Source organism: Triticum urartu, chromosome 2A (genome assembly GCF_056163025.1).
Source record: "Triticum urartu cultivar PI428250 chromosome 2A, HENAU_Tu73, whole genome shotgun sequence".
NCBI classification, from domain to species: domain Eukaryota; kingdom Viridiplantae; phylum Streptophyta; class Magnoliopsida; order Poales; family Poaceae; genus Triticum; species Triticum urartu.
This window is the reverse complement of record NC_141874.1, coordinates 77,589,732-77,610,676: the sequence shown is the minus strand read 5'-3', so window position 1 is coordinate 77,610,676 and position 20,945 is coordinate 77,589,732. Positions and strand designations below refer to the sequence as shown.

At 47.1% G+C, this 20,945-nt stretch overlaps 3 protein-coding genes across 4 annotated transcripts; all 3 read right to left on the bottom strand.

Annotated features, from left to right (window-relative positions):
* Nucleotides 1-305: 305 nt before the first annotated feature.
* LOC147983878 (uncharacterized) lies at nt 306-881 on the bottom strand. Its single transcript, XM_087540895.1, has 2 exons — nt 657-881; nt 306-506 (listed from the first exon to the last, which is right to left on the bottom strand). The coding sequence occupies exons 1-2, from the start codon at nt 879-881 to the stop codon at nt 306-308; spliced, it is 426 nt and encodes a 141-aa protein (XP_087397021.1).
* Nucleotides 882-3,366: 2,485 nt separating this feature from the next.
* LOC125535795 (adenylyl cyclase) lies at nt 3,367-10,557 on the bottom strand. Of its 2 annotated transcripts, XM_048698868.2 has the most exons (11): nt 10,257-10,557; nt 9,329-9,442; nt 8,307-8,458; nt 7,650-7,743; nt 7,114-7,184; nt 6,939-7,045; nt 6,366-6,487; nt 4,625-4,713; nt 4,360-4,419; nt 3,835-3,939; nt 3,367-3,693 (listed from the first exon to the last, which is right to left on the bottom strand). In XM_048698868.2, the coding sequence occupies exons 1-11, from the start codon at nt 10,450-10,452 to the stop codon at nt 3,577-3,579; spliced, it is 1,227 nt and encodes a 408-aa protein (XP_048554825.1). In that variant the 5' UTR covers nt 10,453-10,557; the 3' UTR covers nt 3,367-3,576. The 2 variants fall into 2 exon arrangements, with proteins under 2 accessions (XP_048554825.1, XP_087399330.1); XM_087543204.1 differs by lacking the exon at nt 9,329-9,442.
* A 1,260-nt stretch (nt 10,558-11,817) lies between these two features.
* Nucleotides 11,818-13,631, bottom strand: LOC125541057 (GDSL esterase/lipase At2g23540-like). Its single transcript, XM_048704547.2, has 2 exons — nt 13,062-13,631; nt 11,818-12,895 (listed from the first exon to the last, which is right to left on the bottom strand). Exons 1-2 carry the CDS (start codon nt 13,330-13,332, stop codon nt 12,024-12,026), a joined length of 1,143 nt encoding a protein of 380 aa, XP_048560504.1. The 5' UTR covers nt 13,333-13,631; the 3' UTR covers nt 11,818-12,023.
* Nucleotides 13,632-20,945: the final 7,314 nt, after the last annotated feature.

The following is a 20,945-nucleotide window of genomic DNA, read 5'->3' as shown; positions in this document are numbered from 1 at the left end:
CCAAAAAAGTGCCAACTCCAACAGATGATGCAAAACGGATATGTAAAAGAGCAACTCCAATAGAAGATGCAACTGGAGATGTAAACTATACTTCAACTACTATTTCATTTGAAACCTATACTTCAAACATAGCAAATTCTACTACTACTTCATTTCAAACATAATTAAACATAATTCTAATTAATAAAAACATAGCAAACTCAACTAATACTAGTTCAACTCCTACTAGTTCGAGGTACTACATTCATCTACTACTACTGCTACTAGTTCGAACTACATCTACTTGAAATACACCGAATATAAAACTACTCCTTGTCATTGGAGCTCTTGAACTGCTCCCAGAACGCATCCTTGTCTGGGTTGTCACAGACCTTGTCCTTCTCCCCCGAGTTGCCCCAGTCCTCCTCCGAGGACTCGACGGGGATCGCCATCGAGGGGCCGGCCTCGTCCTCCTCCTCCTTCTTCTTCTTCTCGCCCTCGCGCTTCCAGAAAAATTCCTTCTCGTCCTACACATACTCTGGATGCTCACACGCGAACCTCACCATCGCCACCTCGCCGCTATCGATGCGACTGACGACAATGGCGGGCCTCTTCTTCTTCTCCGTCTTGTTTCGTCATGATCTCCTCCACGTGAATGTCCCCCCGGCATAAGAAACTCCGCATCCATCTGGGTCTCGATCTCCGAGAAGTTGAGGTCCTTCTTCAGCGTCCCGGCACGCCACACCACCACGTTGTAGGCACACGCGGCCACGTCGACGTGGGGTAGGTGACCAGCCAAAAGCGGCGGTCGACTCACTAAACTCCACCCCGAAGTTGCTGAAGGGCTTCGCCCTCACGCCGAAGAACCCTGTCTTGCCCCTCGGGGTCTTCCTCGGTGGCATGGCGATAGCGGGGCAGGACGGGGCAGTGTGGCGACAGCAGGATCGAAGCGGTGTCGGGGTGAAGAAGGCGGGGTTGAGGCGGAGCGCGACGGAGCCGGGGCAGCAACAACAGGGCCAGGGCGGAGGCGCCGGTGTCGGGGCAGACGGGGAGGGATCGGGGCGGCGACGGAGCGAAGCGGCCCGGCGTGGTCGGGGCGGGGCGAAGCGGAGCGGCGGCAGGCAGATTCGGACCGACGACGGCGGGCGGCAGCTGAAAGTAGGCGGGATCGGGAGGCGGGTGGCGAGGCGGAGGTGGTTCTGCGGCGGGGCGGTGGCGGCGTGCTGATTTGGGTGGCGGCCGAGCGGCGGTGCGGCGGCGGGAGGATGAAGTGGCAGTTGAGCAGTTGGCGGGCGGTCGCATTTTTACATCTCATGTGGGTAGAGATGCAAATTTGCCGCGAAGTGTTGTAGTTTACATCTCTAGGAGACAGAGATGTAATTCTTTTTTTAGGGGTGAAAAAAACTTTTATTCATCACCAAATTCCACATGATGTGGGATACAACGAGGGTCATGAAGGGTGCCAAACCAGGCGTGGCGGCCCAAACCCTGAGAAACAGAAAAATGAGCTAATCTATGTGCTTCATAATTAATAGCATGTCCCTCAAAAATGAACACAAAATTAAATAAAGAGGCTTTTGCCCTGATCTCGGTAATGATTGCCCCATGAGCCCCTAGGGTTCCTTTAGAGATGTCGGACACCACTTGCTTGCAGTCGCTGGAGATGACACAGTTCGTCAGGTTTAGATCCTCCGCAAGGGCTAATGCCTCCCTGCATGCTACTGTCTCCAGTGTGGTTGGGTTACTCACACCATAAACGACCAGCGCCGAGCTACCCAAATAATTTCCTCTGTCATCCCTGCAGACCGCTGCTGTAGCTCCACCTCGCTCATGCCTGACAGCAGCGTCCACATGGATCTTGGCATAACCTTGTGGTGGAGCCTTGGCTCTTGGCCGGGAAGATGTAGGAGGTGTATTTGCCCGATCTGCTACAGGTTTTTGCTGATCTGCTACTAGCTGTAGATCATCGATGAATCTATGTATGAATGCCTGAGTAGATTGTGGACTCTGAAAACTCCCTTCATGTATTGCTTTCCTCCTAGCCGACCAGACGGCCCACAATGTGACCGATAGCAACACAAACATGTCATGTTCTAGTGTCTCCTTCGATGTAAACAACCAGTGCTTGGCAGAAGGCTCCGTCACCATCATCATTTTATGTGCAAGCTCGTCATTACTCAACGCCCACGCATCTTGATGCAGAACATTCCACCAAGGAGTGCCTCCATGAATCTGGTGCTCCACACAATCCACGGCTAGTCGAGTCAGTCATGTGTCGGTGTGCTCTTATATCATTTGTTAGCAAGGAATGTTTTGAAAGTCGCCAGAGAAATATTCTAACCCTTGCCGGGACACTCGTTTTCCATAGAGATTTCCAAGCACCTTCCTCAGCGTTTGTACTTGAAGAGCCGGAGTTGCCCTCGAGCCAAGCCTCTCTCCGTTGCTTAGTGGCCACTAGCATTCTGTATGCTGATTTTACTGAAAAAATTCCATGCTTCTCGTAATGCCAGCTCCAGAAGTCAGGCAAATTGCGGGTGCATAGGGAAATGCCCAATATCACTCGAGTGTCCATTGGCAAGAAGGTCACTTCAACTTTGGCCATGTCCCATGACGCGGACGTGTGGTCGATTAGCTCTGACACTCTAGATGGCGGGTTCGCTGTCACGCACCCATACGGTCGCAACATCTCATCCCGTGGTAGCCAGTTGTCCCGCCATATGTGTGGTGTCTCTCCGTTTCCGATCCGTCTGATCAAACCTTGTTTCAGAGTATCTCTACCTTCGACTGTAGCTCTTCAGACTTGGCTAGGATGACCGCCAAGAGTGGCTTGCAGAATGTCAGACTGTGGATAGTAAATGCTTCTTAAGAGTTTGGCACATAGAGTCTCGGGCTGCTGCAACAACCGCCACGCTTGCCTGGATAGCATGGCAAGGTTAAACAATTCAAAGTCCTTAAACCCTAGATCGCCCATCCCTTTTGGTTGTGTCATTGTTTGCCAAAAAAACCCAATGTAATTCTTTTTTGATCTACATCATTTGCTGTAGTGTTTTGGGCTTCGGAGATGCAAAAAATTAGTGTGTGTAAAGAGGAGAGAATATGGCACTGTTCGCGACCACCACTTAAAGCAAAAGATGACGTGGCTGGTTTCACATGCGCTAAGATTAGTTTCACGTGCTCTAAGATTAGTGAACGTGATGGACGGTGATAGCAACGTTCGGATGAGATTCCAAAAATCTGACACGTTCGGTAGATATCGTTTCCGTTTATTTTATTTTTTTTGACATCATATAGCATTTGATTAATCGGCTGTCAGGCAGTAAAACATACGCAGAACATAAATGAGTCATTTGGAAGCAAAATCAAAACAGTGTCGCGCTCAATGCTCCGTTGAGAATTAGCCGTCCTTGATATGATGAATGAACATTTGTCTCTAGTGTACCAAACAAGAGTGTACTCGTTATTATCGGAGGGTTCTAGTGCTACCGTGTCAAACCGATCACCGCAACCCACCCAGTCAAAAATGTTCTCCTCGGGTATCAGGTGTGCCGCAGGATTTGCAGCTGCCACGTCAAGGTGTCCAGCGGCGGTATTCCTTCTCTACGCTGCTTCAGGCTGACGGGTGAGCTTGTCCAGATCCACGGAAATATCGAGGCCCGACTTCGCCATGGAGCTGATCATCTTTGGGATGTCCTCGATCAAAGCTTCCTCCATTGCCTGGAATGTGTAGAATTTTCTTACTAGTCGACTGGTGTGATAACATATAGGCTAGTGACTAGAGTCGTGAGGTGAAAATAATCATGCCAGGAGCTACAGGCTGTAGAAACCGAACCAAAGATCGTTTATATCAAATCTCACCTTCCTGCCATCTTTCTTCTGTCTTTTTATCACCTCTGTTGGCCATTCAGCAACAAGCTTTTGGAGTTCATCTTTCACAAATGGTTTCTTCTGATCAGGCAGGTGCTACATGAAACCAAAAGTTGTCATCAGGCAAATATCAATTGTGTAGCTAGGAACTGACTACCAACTCTTTTGGGATCCAGATTTCCTAGAGTTATGAAAAACATTTGTACAAACTAAAAAATGCCAATAATAGCATGAGATAGAAATAGAAAAGCTTCAGGAACATAGCCACCTAAGGTGAAGTAGGACACTAAGAGTGATGAAGAGCCATTGTCATCCTGAGACAAACCAGTGCATGTTCTTGTCATTTTGGTATGAAGGAATTTCAGTATTGTAGTAATACATACACAAGTCTAATAACAGGATGCAGTCGAATAATAAGACTTCATCAAGAAGGGAAATAAGAGGCTGCTGGTCCATATGAAGCAATACCAGTATTTCAGAAACACATCTAGTAGCAATTAGCATTGTGTAACCAACCTTGTGAAGAAGTTTAATGGTGGCAGCAGCATTTTCCGGCCTGCGTTCAAGCAGAGAGCCCTGCAACAAGACAATTCATAATGGGTCTCGGATTAGAAGAAATTAGTGTAGCCAACTAGCCATGAGGTGAAACATTAATGTGAAATATGACAAAGTACAGAAAGTGAACAAATTCAGTAAGTTCACACAAAATAAAACATTAGAAGAATCAGTATCATAGTTTTATCGCTTTGTACAAAATAGTGTGCATACAAGGAGCAATTACCTTTACGCATGCAAAACCTGATGTAAGAGTATAGTGTTTGATAGACTTGCCTCTCAGGCTATTGATGTTCCATATAGATTGAGAGTCTCCTGCAGAAGCACAAATATATTAGTAAAGCATCCTTCACAGACAAAACCTTTTACTTTCTATCAAAAAAATAATACTCTAAGATGCAAAAATTGAAGCTTTAAAGTTTAAAAAGCAACAGCAAAACTAACATTTGACTGGTAAACAACTGAAAATGGTTATTATACAGCGGGGCTTCCTGTGGGCTGGGCGCGCAACAGCCAATGGTGGACACTGCCATGTCAATTGGCGCCATGTGTGCCGCCCGCTGGTGTACGGTGGCTTGGGGATACAAGACCTGGAGCGCGCTGGCCTTGCATTGCGGCTAAGATGGTTATGGTACGCGCACACGGACGACGGACGCGCTTGGCAAGGGCTCGACCTGCAATTCTCCCGAGAGGAGCACGCGCTATTCTTCGCCTCCACCACCATGGTCCTTGGGGATGGATCGACGGCCCTGTTTTGGGACGATCGCTGGCTACAGGGGCAGTCCATTCGCGAATTTGCTCCTGCGCTATATCAGTGCATCCCCAAGCGGCGACGAAAATCAAGAACGGTGGCGGAGGGGCTAACGGGCAACGGAAGGGCCCACGACATCCAAGGAGTGCTTGGAATCCACGAGATTGGGCAATACCTGGTGCTTTGGCAGGGCGTGCAGCACGTCTCTCTTACGCACGAGCCTGACCGATTGCGCTGGAGGTGGACGGCAAGCGGTACTTACACGGCGCGATCTTGCTATGCCGTGACATTCCATGGGTCCACGACATGCCCCTCATGGGAACTGACATGGAAGAGTTGGGCGCCGCTGCGCGTCTGGTTCTTCCACTGGCTTGCCAACCAGGACCGATGCTGGACGGCGACACGACTCGCGCGCCGTGGCCTGCAACACCACCCAAGATGCCTCCTGTGTGATCAGGCACCGGAGACAACTCAGCACCTGCTCATGGCCTGCCCATTCTCGAGGCAAACCTGGCATGCCATCCTGGACTGGACACGCATACCTTCGCAGCAGCCGCACAACGAACCGACACTCACGGACTGGTGGCAGAGAACGAAAGGGCGGACACCCCACGCGCTGCGCAAAGGCCTGCAGTCCATCGCCATGCTCATTCCCTGGATGATATGGAAGCAGCGGAACAAATGTGTCTTTGAAAACGCGTGACCTTCTGTAGAAGCATTAGTGGATAGGATTAAGGCTGAGGCCAAATGTTGGGCACAAGCAGGGGCACAGGGGCTCAGGGTTGTTCTGCCCACATCCTGGGATAGTGGGATGTCCACTGAAGGGGAACCTGACCCTTGTAACACTAGCCTCCTAGGAGGACTGTACTCTCCCCATCTTTTCAATGCAATGAAGCGCAAATCCTTTGCGTTTTCTCGAAAAAAATGGTTATTATGAGAGGCAACATCACAACACAAAATTAACAGAAACATTAATTTTCACAACATCACTACCACTCCTGGATGTTATAATGAGGATTACTGCCTTAGGAGCGAGCCAGGCCACTTGCAACGAGCAATGGAACATATTTCATCCATCCCTAACTGCCTAACTTGTAGCAATTTCTTCCATTTTTAGGCGGAGGCCCGGAACGGCCATGCATCTCTAACACAGGTAACTTTAAGCTTAGGTTGACTGTTACACTATAATTAACATAAGAAGAGTCAAACTGCTTACCAACTTTGGCAGCAAATTCCATCCATACGTCAAATGCAGTACGACGCAACTTGACTCCAGCCTGAACAAATCTTGCCGCATATTTTGAGAGTAAATCCCATCTATCAGTGTTATAGCAGATACTGCAAAATACAAATGTTACCCATGGAATTAGTACTTAAACCTGATCAGAGTCTTGGCCTAAAAGGGAAAACCAAAATGCAAATCAAAATCACAACGAAAAAACTTTGTGATACAATTTCTGTATGCACATATTAAACATACTTCTGAGCTATGAGTGGGTGTGTAATTAATAGCATACTAAGATAACGTTTGGAAGATTTGTTAGGTTAAAAGAAAAAAGGACAAGGTTGGTCAGAACTATCATGCAAAACAGAAAGGACAGGCACGATGCAGTAAAACTGCAGAACTGGTTTAAATTCTCCAAAGAGCTATTCATATTCAACTATGTACACTCTCACCTTAATCTAAAAGGGTAGGATGTGGCATGCTACAATATGGAAAGTTTAAAACACTGAAAGAAAAGGATGGTATACATTGGTAAATAGTAACTGAGAACAAATATAAGCATACCTGAAGACAATATCAGCAGTGCCTGGTTGTAGTGGCAAGGAATTCCTCCTAAGGACTTGCATTATCTTCTCCATTAGTTTAGTATCATTGTGCTCTTTAGCATGTTGCTGTAGAAGGAGAAAATCATTATAAAGAAACTTGGAAAGTGATCAAAGGAGTTGGAAACATTGGATACCAGTAGATAATGGGCAGAACCAATGGTTGGCGTTATTCCATAAACATTATGATTCCATAAAACCTTCAACCCTGCATTCATGGCACAAAGATGAATTACAGGTTTTGGGTTCCATTAGCATAACTTCCGAAGCTAGAATGTGGCATTGACACAAAAAAGTTATATACATTATTTTACCCGCATAGCTGGAAGGGGGGGGGGGGGGGGGGTATTGTTACCGTGCAGTATATGAAAGTAAGCATTTATATAACTGATATGACGCCACACATTGCCATATCAAATTTATCTAATGCTTCCTACTAAATAAGGTTCACAAATTTAGCCAGATGTTCTTTCTTGTTTGAATATCTATGCAGCATCCTTCTTTAATCGTTTTCATTAGGATTTAGTACGCAAGGCATAAGGCCTACAAGGCAATCTACAGCTCAGTACTAGAAATACATCAAAACACTTATATATGTGCCAAGAAAAGGCTGGGAAAAAACACACGTTAACAAATACCAACAGATCTTTCAGACTGCTAAATAGAATCATACCATAGTCAAGGACACCGACACGAGCACAAGCCTCAGAAACTTTCATACAGAGATGGTCGTTGAAGTTTGCATTGATGCGAAGATTTGATAGCCTCTGCGTCAATAGGAAAAGTGTTGGTTTAAGACAAAATCTAGTAACAAAAAAATATAACTAGAAGTACAAAGAACACCCTTTGCCTATCTACCATCTGGAAGAAAACTACTCCCTCCATTCCAAAATACTTGTCGTGGTTTTAGTTCAAGTTTAACTATAAGGGGGAAGAAAAGACTGCCATGAAAACTGCTAACTATAGCTGGATACTTCATGTGCTAGCAATTCAAGAGTCTGGAAAATCAATTGACATCATGATCTCAGAACATAGCACCATCAGCCATATGTATATTTAAAGTCACCGGTAGAAAATTGTCAATATGTTCAACATACAAAGGAAACTCTATGTTAAACTCGGCCAAGTGTGCGGCTATGTTTCATAGAAATAAAAAAAAAGAGCCCAGAAATCAAGAGTAGATAGTTTCTTGTAACTGTCACCCGGTGGGTGGCAAACTGGTGATACCACAAATGAGAATCTGTTGAGATAAAAACACTACGTGATGCAAGCCTACTAAACTGGCAAAAGGAAGAATTCTTAACTTAAGAGGAAAATGGATGTGACTTACAAATATTCTTAGCTTCTGCAAAATCTGAAAAAGAAGTTTTATATCGTCCTCACTGGAGCAACTACTGATCATTGACCACAACCAGGCATTTGGTGGCATGGTCTGGGCTTCAACAGATTTCAGCATTTTCTGGTACAGCTCCTCTGCAGATTCTGCAGCAAATCATGACATGAGCAAATGCAAACATTATATTAAAGAACGTACCAAAAGGGAAGGCTGATGAACCTTAGGAAATTTGCAGTTAGTAAATATGATCAGATAAAAACATGCGTCACATTACCTTATTATAACAATATGAAGTGAGACCGCTTAAACAGAAACTGAGTGTGGTAGATAAATATATAGAAGCATACAAAATCAATTCACCCGTATCGGAAGAAAGCCAATGTAGCTAGAAAACATAATTCAATGAACTATTTGTTTTGCTTTCTGAAAATGGTCGAGTTTATCTGCAAACATTGTATATGTCTATGAACTTCTAAGAGCCAAAGGAAAGGTCAACTTGGATAAACTGAATATAAGATCATAGCATTCATTTGAGCATTAAGAGTCAGGACAAAAACCCTGACGAGTCCACATAATAGATGGCAAGCCAATACTTGTAAGAGATTCTTACATTCCTAAGTCCTAACTTAATAATGATACAGAAAAAACCATTTCTATCTATCTCGTTAATGGATCTGAAGGTATCGAGGCATACATATCACTAGCTCTTCGGTTATTTGTTAATATTGATTTCTACACCTGGTTAAGGTCTGAAGGATATTACAGCAATGTAAGAGAGTATGTTATGAATAACACTTAGATTGTCTGATACTGGAACTTACCACTAAGCTATTCGGTCAATTTTCATCAGTGAAATACTTTAAATGTTGTGGATTTAACTGGTAAGGTCACAGGAGCTAAACACTAGTAAAACATAGCAAGTTAATGAATGTAGCACATAGCGGTAAGGATTAACGGAAGAGCTGGAACAGAAGGCAATGACAGGACCAGGACAGAGCATGGTACTCAAAATTAACCTTTAGGTTGGTCAATTCCACTTGAGTCTGTTGAAAAATGAGCTCTTGCCATGTGATAGCACACTGATTTCTTACACCGGCAGTGAGAAGTTACGGTTTGAGATAGCAAAGTACCTAAATTATCCAAATAAATGTAGTTAGCTCAGCTGATTAGTAAGTAGTTTGCACTACCTAATTATTTTTCTCAGAGAAAATGCAATACTACATCCATCAGAGCAGCAAAGGATCAGAAGCAACAGAACAATAAAAAGAATAACCATGGCTCCCTAAAATCAGTAGTCATGTGGCTTCTACGCAAACTAAACGGACACGTGCAGAGCATAGTACTAAACGGCCAAACAAGCACGTGGAGACTTAGTAATATAGAGTATGTTCTATGATGATACATTACTAGGTCCTGAAGTAAATCAAGCAAGGCAATGCACCACAAAGCAACTGCATAGCCACTCTAAAGTAATAATCCAGCACATCATCTAATGCCTCACCAAAAAAGTTGTCATCCAGGAAAGGATACATATCTCTAAACCATACACAAATAATCACGTCCCTAAGTCCCAGCTAATTGGCCATGAATTGGCCTGAAAACACTTGCAACAGCAAAAAACCATAGTCTCATGTCAAAAACTACCACATAAAGCCTTCCAGAGCACGGCGCACACTCGCAAACATTTCCATCGCCCTAAACCCTTAAACCTTCATGAGCTATTCTGGTCCCCTTATCCCCAAGCTTCACCGCCTGCTCCGAGAACATGAGCGGGACTAACAAAACGAAACCCTCGAGACCACGAGCTCGAGATCGTACAGCTAGCGCGCCACCCTGCCTGCCCACCACCAGTTCGACGAAATGCCGCACCAAATAACTCGTAAGCAGCGCGCTGCCGATGCGGTCACCATGAGAAGATGGGTGTCTCGAGGTCAGAGAACTCACGGGGTAGGTGGGAGGAGAAGCCCCTGGTGTGATCCGGAGAGGAGAGCGAGGCGCGGCAGCCATTCTCGAGATGGGGAAGGAGAGCGAGCTCGGCGGCCGCCGCGCACCCGCGGTGAGAGGCGGAGAGGACTCCCTGGATCCCGGAGGCCGCCGGTGACGCGATGAGGCGGCGCGCGCGCGCTGCGGCTGCCTGCATGGCTCGTCCTTCTCCGTGCGGCGGCCGGAGGAGAGGGAGGTGTGTGCTGGGAGGAGAGGGAGGCGGCCTGAGCTGGGCTGTTTGTGAGTCTGGTTAATTCGTCTGGGCTTCGGGCCCAAAAGCTCCGAGCAGAACATATCCAACCTCTCTGCGCCACTGTTTGCCACCTCGATCTGAGCCGTAGAAAGCTGATCGAAAGGTGGAGAGAAGTCCACGCCACACTTACGAAGAGTGTAGTTTGGCATACGCTCACGCTATACCTGCCCAAGGGCAGCCCGGCCTGCCCTGACCCGATGGTGCTCACGGGCCGGGCATGGGCTTGGATTTTGAGCCCAAAGGCCAGGCGGGGCCCGGGCCCGCCATATTTGCGATTTAACGAAGAGGCCTGACCCAAGGCCTGATGGGCTTTTACACTGATAGGTCGGGCTTGGGCCTAATTTCTAGGCCCGACACCTGGGCCTGGGTTTCTTTGTCGGGCTTGGTTAGGCCTGGCTCGAGGAATGGCCAGGTATAGCTCACGCAGAGCATCTCTAGCAGATGATGCCGCCATGCCAAAAACGGTCGTTTAGACATTTTGAGCATCTGTTATGGCAGGAACTTCTAGTTACCTAAAAACCTTTTCTCCTACCCTCATTTTTGGGCACTAGCATCTCTAGCAGATCTTATAAAAGCAGTCAAATTTTTTAATTTACTGTACAAATTATAGAAACATATCAAAAGATCCTGTAAAATAGTAGATCCCGTAAAAAAATTATAGGTTCTCGTACATTAGAGCAACCATCCGTTATATAGCGAGGCGTTTTCTGAGGGAACCTGTAAACCAGTCAATGCCATAGTAGGGGGGCATGGCTACGCCGCGCGCGAGCAGCGAGCAGGCAGAGGAGCTTGGCAGCGGTTACCTGGAGCATCACTAGCACGGGGCGGGTCGGAGCATTGCCAGAGCGTCGCCGGAGCGGCGTCATTGTGGGTCGGCCGGAGTTCGAGTTCGTCCATGCGTGTGTCCCAAAAAAAACGCGCAGAAAAAAAAAACTCCTACGGTAGAGGTTTACGGGATTTGTTCCGTCTGATGCCTTGCGGTACGTAAATTTTCATTTTAAGGGGCATATTGTTTTAAGATTTTGAGAAAATTTGCTCTTTGAAGAACACGATACAATGAAAGTTGTAAGCTGTGTTCGGAAGGAGTTACTGTCTATCGTTTGGCCTCATGGTAAAACCCGTTGGGAAGGCCTGATAGGCGATGGTTTAGCCTGTGGTGGATGTCATCGATTCGGATCCGCTTATCGTTCACGTGTGCGATCCAATTGCCCTCGAAAGCGCACGTGTACAATTGACGAAGACAGGAACGCATTTTGCATCGTGTGCGTGTGTGTTTCGTATGGTGACGTGCATGCGAGCCTCTGCATTTGTATTGTTTTCGAAACAAAAAAAATCGACTTCAAACCAGTCGTACATACGCGCGATCGCCCATAGCTAGGGTTCATACATCAAATATGCCAAACTTCGCGAACCAAAACGCAAAATGTCACCGACGGAACGAAGCCACCAGATCGATCGAGCCAGTCCCTCTCCGGCTAGAGCTTGAAGAGCTTCCTGAGGTTCATGGGGGAGATGTACTTGCTGTCGCCGTCGACGATGTACTTGGCGAGCAGCACGTTGGCCTTCTCGCTGGGGTGATACGGGTCCCAGAACACGTGGTTCTCCCGGTCGTCGCACATGCTGGACGTCGGCCCGCACGGCACGATCCCGGCGTACCTGCCGCCGTTGCCGCAGCAGGCCACGCTCGCCGTCGAGAACCCGTACTTCCTGTGGTTGGCGATCAGCTCCATCACCAGGTCGTACACGTTGGCCAGCAGGAACCTGCCCCCCGGCAGGCCCCCGCCGCCGTTGCCGTTGAGCTCGATGAGCAGGTCGCGGAGCCGGCCGTTGTACTGCGCGGCGAGCGTGTTGGGCAGCTTCACGCACTCGTCGTCCTTGACCCGGTTCAGCGTCTTCTGGTACGGGATGCACCCCAGCGGCCCCACGTTGGCCACCACGAACTTGCGCGCCCCCAGCGCGTGCAGCCGCGTGAGCTGCTCCCGGAGGTGGATGATGAGGTCGTCGATGAAGCCGTCGGGCGACTCGGCCACGCGCGTGCCGGCGGACAGCACCGGCATCAGGTAGTTGTTGAGGAAGTCGTTGGAGCCGACGGTGATGGAGAAGATGGCCTTCCTGTGGATGAACTCCCGCGCCTTCTCCTTGCCCAGCAGCCCGTCCAGCTCCCGCCGCGTGATGTTGAAGTAGTCCACCTGCACGTCCATGCCGATCCGGTTCACGAACACCCGCCCCGTCCCGTTCAGGATCCCCGCCCCGCCGGACGCGTAGTTCACGCCGTTCAGCAGCGCGCCGCCCGTCGTGTTCGGCGCCAGGAACGGCGGCGAGTAGTCCGCCTGGCCCAGCATCTCCCCTGAAAAAATGGAATTTGCATACATCTGTTTAAGTGACAGAGTGATGGCAACTTGTGTTGTTTCTTAGAGAAAACAGAGTGTGATGGCAGCTCTAAGCTCATCGTACGTACAAGGATAATGTATTCAGTAGTTGAAAATGTTTCGTGTTACAGGGACTGAAATTACCGATGATGTCGGCGATGGTCCTGCCGTTGGTGAAGCGGCCGGTGGGCGTCCCGCCGGAGGCGGCGAAGTCGATGCCGTTGGGGTTCATGTCGGCCTTGGAGAGCGTGGAGAGGTAGTTGTTGTTCCCGGCGTCGACCAGCGAGTCCCCGAAGATGAAGGACGCCCCTGGCGTGTCCTCGTCCACGGTGTCCTCCCCTCTCACCCTCACCACCGCCGCCGCGCACAGCACCGCCACCACGGCCACCGCCACCGCCGAACCCATTCTCCCCATGCAGATCAAGCCTCGGGTCAGCTTGCCACTCGCAACGACAGCACGCACGTACGAACTGAGCTGACACCACAGGAGCAGGGTATATAGGCAGGCAGCGAGGCGCGCGTTAGGTGGCGCGGCCGATGACTATCTGAGCCGTATGTCACCTTCTCCTAGCTCAGGATCTCCATGGGAGCGAGACCATGGATGGGAGAAGAACACACGGCTCGATGATCGACTGTGGCTTGTGGGATTCGTGTGTGCAGTGGGGGTGCTTGATATGGAAGCTCAGTGGTAGAGGGTTTGGTTTGTTGGTTTGACGCATGTGGTGGACAGTGCTAGATATGGTAGTTAAGCAAACAAGCGTTACGTCTCGCCCTCGTCGCTGCCCTCCTGCCTGCACGGATGCCTCGAGTCGTGTGGAGACGTATGCGCGCGACCGCCGGAGTCAGCAGGGACGGTTGATGCGCGTTGGGCGCTCCCGAAAAGCAGGCGTCTTTTCCCCTCTGCTGGCGCGGTTGGGTGGGGTTTTAGGTGGCCTGAAATAACCAAACGATGTTGCACGCGTTCCATGGGCAGAGGTGTGCTCTCGTCGTTGTCTGGCAGATGGTTTCTGTGGGGTTTGCAGCTTTGTGGGAATGGGTAGATGTTGGTGATGGGGTTTCTGTGGGGTTTGCAGCTTTGTGGGAATGGGTAGATGTTGGTGATGGGGAATCTGGGGGTGAGTTAAGAGCATCTCCAACAGGCGCCCAACGCGGCGCGTGCAAAAAACAGATTTAGCGCGTGTCCATCGTCTGCTTTGCCGCGGCGTGCGACGCCTGCTCCAGCAGCCGTGTTAAAATGTAGCACGCGCGCCGCTCCAGCAGCGCGCGCGACTCGCACAAACAACATATGCATTCGAAAAAAGAAGCAAAAAGATCAAAACAAATAAAAATAATAATTCAATTTCGTTTATTACAACTCAAACAAACAGTTTATCGTTCAATACAACAAATAGTGCAATTAACACAACAAATAGTTCAACAATACAATAACGAACGCACAAATCATGATGCTCTTTGTCGTCCATTCCATGCCCACCACTCCTCAATGAGATCCTTCTGAAGATCATTATGCGCTACGGGACGTCGAATGGCATGATAGGAGGCAACAAAACGGGCCACCCTTTCAGCCCTCCGTCGCACTCGCACGGGATATCTCAAGAGCTCATACTGAGAGTAGTCTACATCTTGGCCACGCTCATTCTCGATGATCATGTTGTGCATGATCACACAAGCGTGCATTATGTACCAAAGCATCTTCTGATCCCAAAATCTAGCCGGTCCTCTCACAATAGCAAATTGGGCTTGCAAAATTCCAAAAGCTCTCTCCACATCTTTTCTAGCCGCCGACTGAGTATTGTGGAAATCAAGATTTTTCTTACCTTGTGGCTTTTTCAACGGCTTGACAAAGGTTTGCCACTTTGGATAGCTGCCATCCGCTAGATAATAGCCATAGTTGTATGTACGGTCATTTGCTACAGAATGCACCGGTGGCAACTCCCCATTTGCAATCTTACTCATCAGTGGTGACCGGTTGACAACATTGATGTCATTCAAAGATCCAGGCATTCCAAAGAATGCATGCCAAATCCAAGTCTCTTGATCGGCCACCGCTTCAAGGATTATAGTGGAACCCTTTTTTTGGCCGTGGAATTGCCCATGGCATGCCTTTGGACAATTCTTCCTAGTCCAATGCATGCAATCTATTGAGCCAAGCATGCCAGGAAAGCCGCGAGCTTTGTTCATCGCCAAAAGCCTTGCGACGTCTTCAGCGTTGGGAGATCTCAAATACTCCTCGCCAAACACTTGCACAATTCCGACTGCGAAGCGCTTGACACACATGATGGCTTGGCTCTCACCCATAGCCAAGTGATCATCAACTAGATCAGCCGGTATACCGTATGCCAACATACGCAAAGCGGCTGTCACCTTCTGAAAGGTGCTATGCCCGAGCTCTCCAGCGGCATTCCTCCTTTGCTGAAAAAAGCGGTCATGGCTCGCTAGTTTCTCTGCAATTCGCCTGAACAACTCGGTGCTCATCCTAAACCGGCGACGAAAATATGACTCGGGATATGTGGGATTCTCCGCAAAATAATGCCTGATCAATCTGTTGTGGGCATCGATCCTATCCCTCCAAATTTTTTGCCGACCCATAACCGAACCACCGTGTTTCGGTTTTTTATTAATATGCATAGCTAGGATCATTGCAAGATCCTCCTCCTCTTCCATATAAAATTCTTCTTCGGAAGAATCATACGACGAACTCATCTACAATGTTGAATACTATGCTATAAATAAAAAACTACAATCAACATGCACGAAATTCATGACTTTTGAGCAGTACATACCTTCTAGGCGTTTTGTCGAACACCTTGCGGGCGCCGAGCGGCAGCGAGCGCGCGGGCGCTGTTCGTCGGAGGACCAGCACGCGCGCGGGGCGGTGGGACTAGAGGGGGGCCGGAGAAAGCGCGCGCGGGGTGGGGATAGGCCGGGGAAGCGTCGGAACAGTCGCCGGGTGGCGCGGTCGGCAGCGGCGGCGCGGCTGGATGGGGGTGGGAGGTGCAAGCGAGCGCGCGAGAGTCCAGCGCGCGGGAGCGGGCACAGCAAATAAGCGGCGCGCGATTGCGTTTCGGCCCGCGCGCTGGACTACGTATGCCGCGCGCGCCGTTTTCGCGCGCCCGCTGGAGCAACTATTCCGGTTGCGCGCGTTAAAACGGGAGATTTTGTGGCGCGGCGCTAGTTTGACGCGCCTGTTGGAGATGCTCTAAGAAAATTGTGATAGGGATTTTTTAGTTTCTATTTTCAAGTTAGTGAGGCAAATCCTTTTTTAAGGATGTACAAGCAAATCCGGCACCCTAAGAGCAACTCTAGCAGACCCCGCATTCGGCCGGCCAGCAAAACGCGTTTGTACTTCGTGGAAAACCGCTTTTGCAGGCTGGCTTGGGCTGAATATACATTTTTACGAGTCGGCTTCCGTGGGTTCTGCTCAAACATCGCCGCGACGACCCGCAAACAGAAAACTGTTGGGGAACATAGTAATTTTAGAAATTTTCTACGCACACGCAGGATCATGGTGATGCATAGCAATGAGAGGGGAGAGTGTGTTCACGTACCCTCGTAGACCGAAAGCGGAAGCGTTAGCACAACGCGGTTGATGTAGTCGTACGTCTTCACGATCCGACCGATCCAAGTACCGAACGCACGGCACCTAGTTCGATCGTCGGTATCTCAATACCTAATTCAATCTCATTACCGGCAAGTCTCTTTACTCGTTCTGTAATACATCATCCCGCAACTAACTCATTGGTTACAATGCTTGCAAGGCTTATAATGATGTGCATTACCGAGTGGGCCTAGAGATATCTCTCCGACAATCGGAGTGACAAATCCTAATCTCGAAATACGCCAACTCAACAAGTACCTTCTGAGACACATGTAGAACACCTTTATAATCACCCATTTACGTTGTGATGTTTGGTAGCACACAAAGTGTTCCTCCGGTAAACAGGAGTTGCATAATCTCATAGTCATAGGAACATGTATAAGTCATGAAGAAAGCAATAGCAACATACTAAACGATCAAGTGCTAAGCTAACGGAATGTGTCAAGTCAATCACATCAGTCTCCTAATGATGTGATCTCGTTAATCAAATAAAAATTCATGTCTATGGTTAGGAAACTTAACCATCTTTGATTAACGAGCTAGTCAAGTAGAGGCATACTAGTGACACTATGTTTGTCTATGTATTCACACATGTATTATGTTTCCGGTTAATACAATTCTAGCATGAATAATAAACATTTATCATGAAATAAGGAAATAAATAATAACTTTAATATTGCCTCTAGGGCATATTTACTTCAGTCTCCCACTTGCACTAGAGTCAATAATCTAGTTCACATCGCCATGTGATTTAACACCAATAGTTCACATTACCATGTGATTAACACCCATAGTTCACATCGTCATCTGACCAACACCCAAAGGGTTTGCTAGAGTCAATAATCTAGTTCACATCGCTATGTGATTAACACCCAAAGAGTACTAAGGTGTGATCATGTTTTGCTTATGAGAGAAGTTTAGTCTACGGGTCTACCACATTCAGATCCGTATGTATAATTTCTATGTCAACAATGCTCTGCACGGAGCTACTCTAGCTAATTGCTCCCACTTTCAAAATGTATCCAGATTGAGACTTAGAGTCATCTGGATCAGTGTCAAAATTTGCATCGACATAACCCTTTACGACGAACCTTTTGTCACCTCCGTAATCGAGAAACATATCCTTATTCCAGTAAGGATAATTTTGACCGCTGTCCATTGATCTACTCCTAGATCACTATTGTACTCCCTCTCTTAACACAGTGTATGGTATACAATAGATCTGGTACACAACATGGCATACTTTATAGAACCTATGACTGAGGCATAGGGAATGACTTTCATTCTCTTTCTATCTTCTGCCGTGGTCGGGCTTTGAGTCTTACTCAACTTCACACCTTGTAACACAGGCAAGAAACTTTTTCTTTGACTGTTCCATTTTGAACTACTTCAAAATCTTGTCAAGGTATGTACTCATTGAAAAAACTTATCAAGCGTCTTGATCTATCTCTATAGAATAATTCTACATTATTTCCGATCAACAATATGCCATTCACATATATTTATCAGAAATATTGTAGTGCTCCCACTCACTTTCTTGTAAATACAGGCTTCACCACAAGTCTGTATAAAACTATATGCTTTGATCAACTCATCAAAGCGTATATTCCAACTCGGAGATGCTTGCACCAGTCCATAGATGGATCGCTGGAGCTTGCACATTTTGTTAGCACCTTTAGGATCGACAAAACCTTCTGGTTGTATCATATACAACTCTTCTTTAAGAAATCCATTAAGGAATGTAGTTTTGAGATCCATTTGCCAGATTTCATAAAATGTGGCAATTTTCTAACATGATTCGGACAGACTTAAGCATCGCTACGAGTGAGAAAATCTCATCGTAGTCAACACCTTGAACTTTGTCAAAACCTTTTTCGACAAGTCTAGTTTTGTAGATAGTAACACTACTATCAGCGTCCATCTTCCTCTTGAAGATCCATTTATTTTCTATGGCTTGCCGATCATCGGACAAGTCAACCAAAGTCCACACTTTGTTCTCATACATGGATCCCATCTCAAATTTCATGGCCTCAAGCCATTTCGCAGAATCTGGGCTCATCATTGCTTCCTCATAGTTCGTAGTTTCGTCATGGTCAATTAACATGACCTCCAGAACAGGATTACCGTACCACTCTGGTGCGGATCTCACTCTGGTTGACCTACGAGGTTCGGTAGTAACTTGATCTGAAGTTACATGATCATCATCATTAGCTTCCTCACTAATTGGTGTAGGAGTCACAGAAGCAAATTTCTGTGATGAACTACTTTCCAATAAGGGAGCAGGTACAGTTACCTCATCAAGTTCTACTTTCCTCCCACTCACTTCTTTCGAGAGAAACTCCTTCTCTAGAAAGGATCCATTCTCAGCAACAAATATCTTGCCTTCGGATCTATGATAGAAGGTGTACCCAACAGTTACTTTTGGGTATCCTATGAAGACGCACTTCTCCGACTTGGGTTTGAGCTTATCAAGATGAAATTTTTTCACATAAGCATCGCAACCCCAAACTTTAAGAAACGACGGCTTAGGTTTCTTGCTAAACCATGATACATCCATTTTGCATCATGCTTTTATATCGATATTTATTGCATTATGGGACGTTATTACACATTATGTCACAATACTTATGCCTATTCTATCTTATTTTACAAGGTTTACATAAAGAGGAAGAATGCCGACAGCTGGGATTCTGGGCTGGAAAAGGAGCAAATATTACAGACCTATTCTGCACAGCTCCAAAAGTCCTGAAACTTCACGGAAGTCATTTTCAGACTATATAAAAAATATTGAGCGCAAGAAGTTCCAGAGGGGGGCCACACCCTGGCCACGAGGGTGGGGGGCGCGCCCCTGCCTCGTGGGCCCCCTGGTGGCCCTCTGATGCCCATCTTCTGCTATATGGACTCTTTCGATGAGAAAAAAAATCATAAGCAAGATTTCGGGACGAGACTTCGCCGCCACGAGGCGGAACCTTGGCGGGACCAATCTAGGGCTTCGGTGGAGCTGTTCTACCGGGGACACTTCCCTACGGGAGGGGGAAATCATCACCATCGTCATCACCAACGATCCTCTCATTGGAAGGGGGTCAATCTCCATCAACATCTTCACCAGCACCATCTCCTCTCAAACCCTAGTTCATCTCTTGTATCCAATTCTTGTCTCTAAGTCTAGGATTGGTACCTGTGGGTTGCTAGTAGTGTTGATTACTCCTTGTAGTTGATGCTAGTTGGTTTATTTGGTGGAAGATCATATGTTCAGATCCTATATGCATATTAATACCCCTCTGATTATGAACATGAATATGCTTTGTGAGTAGTTACGTTTGTTTCTGAGGACATGGGAGAAGCCTTGCTATTAGTAGTCATATGAATTTGGTATTCATTCGATATTTTGATGAGATGTATGTTGTCTCTCCTCTAGTGGTGTTATGTGAACGTCGACTACATGACACTTCACCATTATTTGGGCCTAGAGGAGGGCATTGGGAAGTAATAAGTAGATGATGGGTTGCTAGAGTGACAGAAGCTTAAACCCTAGTTTATGTGTTGCTTTGTAAGGGGCTGATTTGGATCCATATGTTTCATGCTATGGTTAGGTTTACCTTAATACTTTTGTTGTAGTTGCCGATGCTTGCAATAGAGGTTAATCATAAGTGGGATGCTTGTCCAAGTAAGGACAGCACCCAAGCACCGGTCCACCCACATATGAGATTATCAAAGTACCAAACGCGAATCATATGATCGTGATGAAACCTAGCTTGACGATAATTCCCATGTGTACTTGGGAGCGCTTTTCTCTATATAAGAATTTGTCCAGGCTTGTCCTTTGCTACAAAAAGGATTGGTCCACCTTGCTGCACTTTATTTACTTTTGTTACTTGTTGCTCGTTACAAATTATCTTATCACAAAACTATCTATTATCTATAATTTTAGTGCTTGTGGAGAATACCCTGCTGAAAACCGCTTATCATTTCCTTCTGCTCCTCGTTGGATTCAACGCTCTTACTTATCGAAAGGACTATGATAGATCCCCTATACTTGTGGGTCATCAAGACTCTTTTCTGGCGCCGTTGCCCGGGAGTGAAGCGCCTTTGGTAGGTGGAATTTGGTAAGGAAAAATTTATATAGTGTGCTGAAATTTACTGTCACTTGTTTCTATGGAAAGTAATCCTCTGAGGGGCTTCTTCGGGGTATCTTCAGCCCGACCAGTAGAGCATAGAGTTGCTCCTCAACCTACTGAACCTACTGAAAATGAAAATGCCTGCTTTGAAATTCCATCGGGTATGATAGAAAAACTGCTAGCTAATCCTTTTGCGGGAGATGGAACATTACATCTTGATGAGCACCTAATATATGTGGATGAAGTTTGTGGGTTATTTAAGCTTGCAGGTATGCCCGATGATGTTATCAAGAAGAAGATCTTCCCTTTATC

What these genes read in the sequence shown, in the direction of transcription:
- LOC147983878 (XM_087540895.1), bottom strand. Translation starts at nt 881, where the DNA reads ATGCCACCGAGGAAGACCCCGAGGGGCAAGACAGGGTTCTTCGGCGTG. An exon ending in GAGACCCAGATGGATGCGGA is followed by an intron (nt 507 to 656) that starts GTTTCTTATGCC and finishes GAGTATGTGTAG; the next exon opens with GACGAGAAGGAATTTTTCTG.
- LOC125535795 (XM_048698868.2), bottom strand. Translation starts at nt 10,452, where the DNA reads ATGCAGGCAGCCGCAGCGCGCGCGCGCCGCCTCATCGCGTCACCGGCG. An exon ending in TGGAATTGACCAACCTAAAG is followed by an intron (nt 8,459 to 9,328) that starts GTTAATTTTGAG and finishes GATTTGCTGCAG; the next exon opens with AATCTGCAGAGGAGCTGTAC. An exon ending in ACTGCTGATATTGTCTTCAG is followed by an intron (nt 6,488 to 6,938) that starts GTATGCTTATAT and finishes TGTATTTTGCAG; the next exon opens with TATCTGCTATAACACTGATA.
- LOC125541057 (XM_048704547.2), bottom strand. Translation starts at nt 13,332, where the DNA reads ATGGGGAGAATGGGTTCGGCGGTGGCGGTGGCCGTGGTGGCGGTGCTG. An exon ending in GACCATCGCCGACATCATCG is followed by an intron (nt 12,896 to 13,061) that starts GTAATTTCAGTC and finishes CCATTTTTTCAG; the next exon opens with GGGAGATGCTGGGCCAGGCG.